This window comes from Gymnoscopelus microlampas (assembly GCF_963454915.1).
Source record: "Gymnoscopelus microlampas genome assembly, chromosome: 18".
In the NCBI taxonomy this organism is placed as follows: domain Eukaryota; kingdom Metazoa; phylum Chordata; class Actinopteri; order Myctophiformes; family Myctophidae; genus Gymnoscopelus; species Gymnoscopelus microlampas.
In genome coordinates, this window is record NC_139955.1 from 50,172,965 (window position 1) to 50,177,167 (window position 4,203).

The 4,203-nt window shown below is 46.4% G+C and overlaps 1 protein-coding gene across 3 annotated transcripts in view; it reads left to right on the forward strand.

Moving 5' to 3' along the window:
• LOC311033854 (neuronal acetylcholine receptor subunit alpha-9-II) overlaps positions 1-3,964 on the forward strand; it is a 19,057-nt gene extending 15,093 nt beyond the window's left edge. For all 3 annotated transcript variants that reach the window (XM_084041547.1, XM_084041545.1, XM_084041546.1), the window contains one exon: positions 2,786-3,964. In XM_084041547.1, coding sequence (XP_083897673.1) covers positions 2,786-3,268 — 483 coding nt within the window. In that variant the 3' untranslated portion in view covers positions 3,269-3,964. The remainder of the gene's footprint in view (positions 1-2,785) is intronic.
• Positions 3,965-4,203: the final 239 nt, after the last annotated feature.

Genomic DNA, 4,203 nt, shown 5'->3' on the forward strand with positions numbered 1-4,203 from the left:
GTGTGTGGATTAGACACTGTAACACAGTGGGTGTGTGGATTAGACACTGTAACACAGTGGGTGTGTGGATTAGACTCTGTAACACAGTGGGTGTGTGGATTAGACACTGTAACACAGTGGGTGTGTGGATTAGACTCTGTAACAGAGTGGGTGTGTGGATTAGACACTGTAACAGAGTGGGTGTGTGGATTAGACACTGTAACACAGTGGGTGTGTGGATTAGACACTGTAACACAGTGGGTGTGTGGATTAGACACTGTAACACAGTGGGTGTGTGGATTAGACTCTGTAACACAGTGGGTGTGTGGATTAGACACTGTAACACAGTGGGTGTGTGGATTAGACTCTGTAACACAGTGGGTGTGTGGATTAGACACTGTAACACAGTGGGTGTGTGGATTAGACACTGTAACACAGTGGGTGTGTGGATTAGACACTGTAACAGAGTGGGTGTGTGGATTAGACACTGTAACACAGTGGGTGTGTGGATTAGACACTGTAACACAGTGGGTGTGTGGATTAGACACTGTAACACAGTGGGTGTGTGGATTAGACACTGTAACACAGTGGGTGTGTGGATTAGACACTGTAACACAGTGGGTGTGTGGATTAGACACTGTAACAGAGTGGGTGTGTGGATTAGACACTGTAACACAGTGGGTGTGTGGATTAGACACTGTAACACAGTGGGTGTGTGGATTAGACACTGTAACACAGTGGGTGTGTGGATTAGACACTGTAACACAGTGGGTGTGTGGATTAGACACTGTAACACAGTGGGTGTGTGGATTAGACACTGTAACACAGTGGGTGTGTGGATTAGACACTGTAACACAGTGGGTGTGTGGATTAGACACTGTAACAGAGTGGGTGTGTGGATTAGACACTGTAACACAGTGGGTGTGTGGATTAGACACTGTAACACAGTGGGTGTGTGGATTAGACACTGTAACACAGTGGGTGTGTGGATTAGACACTGTAACAGAGTGGGTGTGTGGATTAGACTCTGTAACACAGTGGGTGTGTGGATTAGACACTGTAACACAGTGGGTGTGTGGATTAGACACTGTAACACAGTGGGTGTGTGGATTAGACACTGTAACACAGTGGGTGTGTGGATTAGACACTGTAACAGAGTGGGTGTGTGGATTAGACACTGTAACACAGTGGGTGTGTGGATTAGACACTGTAACACAGTGGGTGTGTGGATTAGACACTGTAACAGAGTGGGTGTGTGGATAAGACACTGTAACACAGTGGGTGTGTGGATTAGACACTGTAACACAGTGGGTGTGTGGATTAGACTCTGTAACACAGTGGTTGTGTGGATTAGACACTGTAACACAGTGGGTGTGTGGATTAGACACTGTAACACAGTGGGTGTGTGGATTAGACACTGTAACAGAGTGGGTGTGTGGATTAGACTCTGTAACACAGTGGGTGTGTGGATTAGACACTGTAACACAGTGGGTGTGTGGATTAGACACTGTAACAGAGTGGGTGTGTGGATTAGACACTGTAACAGAGTGGGTGTGTGGATTAGACACAGTTTGATCTCCCGTTGTTTTTTAAAACGCTAATAATAAAGATTTGATGAAATTGAGAAATGGGTTTCACAGTTGCGTTCAGATGGTAATGGTCAATGGCTGTGTGTGTGTGTGTGTGTGTGTGTGTGTGTGTGTGTGTGTGTGTGTGTGTGTGTGTGTGTGTGTGTGTGTGTGTGTGTGTGTGTGTGTGTGTGTGTGTGTGTGTGTGTGTGTGTAACACATGGTAATGGTCAATGGCCGTGTGCAAATTCAGATGAATTGCTCCAGCCAGTGAGAAAAAGACAGCCCAGCTTGCCAATAGGAAGCTGCAGCTTGCATTCAATGTCCTCCAGGAAGCCCTGGTTGAGCTTAGGCTGGTTTTGAACTCAAAGAAAACTAAGTTTATGATATTCACTAGGGCTAGAAACTCCAACCATGATAACTTAGACATAATCTCTTCGAGTGGCTCTTCAATTGAGAGAGTCTTAGAATATAAGTACCTTGGAATATGGCTCGATGAGAAATTATCATTTAAACTTCATGTAGACAACCTGGTCACAAAACTTAGACAACAAATGGGCTTTCTTTATGGAAATAAAGCATGCTTTCCTATTTTGTGTAAAAAAAACATTATTGAAGCCACTTTTCTGTCTGTCCTGGATTATGGGGACACTATTTATAGGACTGCTGCGCCATCAATTTTAAAGCGCCTTGATACAGTATACCACTCTGCCTTAAGATGGGTAACTGGTGACAGTTATGGCACCCATCACTGTACCCTTTTTAGGAACGCTAGCTTATCCTCTCTCTCTGAGAGGCGTGATAAACACTGGTATCTCTTCATTTTTAAAGCCATCTCAGGTATGCTCCCGCCTTATATTTGTGGTATGTTGCTCCAGAAGTCCATAAAAATTAGATCACTGCCTTCCTTGGGTCAATTTAGGGCAATGGTTTCCAACACTTTTATTTCAGACTGTAACTGCTTTAATACATTTTCTTATGTATCTGTTTTATTTCTGGTAAATATTTTGAGTATTCTTTGTCTTCTGTTATTTAATCTAATATATTTGATATGGAATTGTATATTTATATCTCTGTGGATAAAATTGTTGTATCTCAGCTACATTGAAAATGAGGGTCTGCCCCTCAACTGTATTTCGAGTTGAAAAAAAGGTTATGATGATGATGATGATGATGATGATGATGAAGAACCGGGCTCACACGTCGTGGATGACAATGAATTAAATCCCTCCTCACAGGACGACTTCGGAATAGGCCCCTCCCCCCTCCAGGCCAGCGGTAAAGCCAGGGGGCGTGGCCAGAGCGGGGGCCCAGAGCGGAGACCCCCCCGACCGCAGACCCCCGGCCCCCAGCGGCCCCCCAGAGTGAAACCCCAGCACCACATCACCAGGGAAGAAGAGCGCCCCCATGTGGGGGGAGGACCTCCCTGCTGCTCCGAGGACCTGAAGGGCCCCGCCGGGGGCCCCGACACCCCCACCCTGACCTTTGGCCCCTGCGTGTTCTGTAGCAGCGGGGGGGCGGGGCTTCCCGGGGTGGACCCCAAGCTGCTGCGGAACGTGGAATACATCGCCAACTGTTACCGCGAGCAGCGGGCCAATCAGAGCAAAGGGGCGGAGTGGAAGAAGATCGCCAAGGTGATGGACAGGTTCTTCATGTGGATCTTCTTCGTCATGGTCTTCCTCATGAGCATCCTCATCATCGGCAGAGCAGAGATTTATTAATGGGGGGCTTTAGGACCCTGCAGCGTTCCCTCCTGAGTGGTGCATCCCTATTACATATATACATCCCTATTAGCCTGGTTAACTGTATATATATATATATATATATATGTCAGGTGAAAGCAGTTCTAAACGTATATGATAGTAGTAGTAGTAGTTCTAAACGTGGGGTTATATGACATATTATGAGTCACGTCGCCATGAATGGAATATGTTTGTATTCTTTTATTTAACCCATACCGAGCAGCGCGTTGGAGTTACACTAAAATAAAGCAGTCATGTAGGCTATTCCCCATGAGACTCGGGCGGGCTGTAGGCTATTCCCCATGAGACTCGGGCGGGCTGTAGGCTATTCCCCATGAGACTCGGGCGGGCTGCAGTGATCCTGTGCCGCCACGTTAATAGGAGATTGGAGCGTTGAGTAGAGTTCTCAAATTCTACCCGAACCCGACCCGACGTTTTCAGGCCGAGCCGGACCTCAAAAGTATGCTAATTGGTCTTTAGTCATTAGTATGCTAATTGGTCGGGCCGAGACGAGCCTCTGGCTTCATGAAAAATGAATTCTGAATGTGTATTTATCTATTATGAAGATGGCGCTGACGGCACTGACTGGCTGGCGTTAACTTGCACTGTGCTGCATATATATATATATATATATATTATACATATATATATAACTTGCACTGTGCTGCTCAGGCCTCAGGCAGCAAAGCGAGAGAGAGTAAAAAAAAACGATTAAAAAACACACTCGCTCCCATTCATTTCGTGGACAGAGGCCGCCGGATTATACCTGGGGCGAGTGTGTTTTGGGACGAGTGTGTTTTGGGACGAGTGTGTTTTGGGGCGAGTGTGTTTTGGGGCGAGTGTGTTTTGGGACGAGTGTGTTTTGGGACGAGTGTGTTTTGGGACGAGTGTGTTTTGGGGCGAGTGTGTTTTGG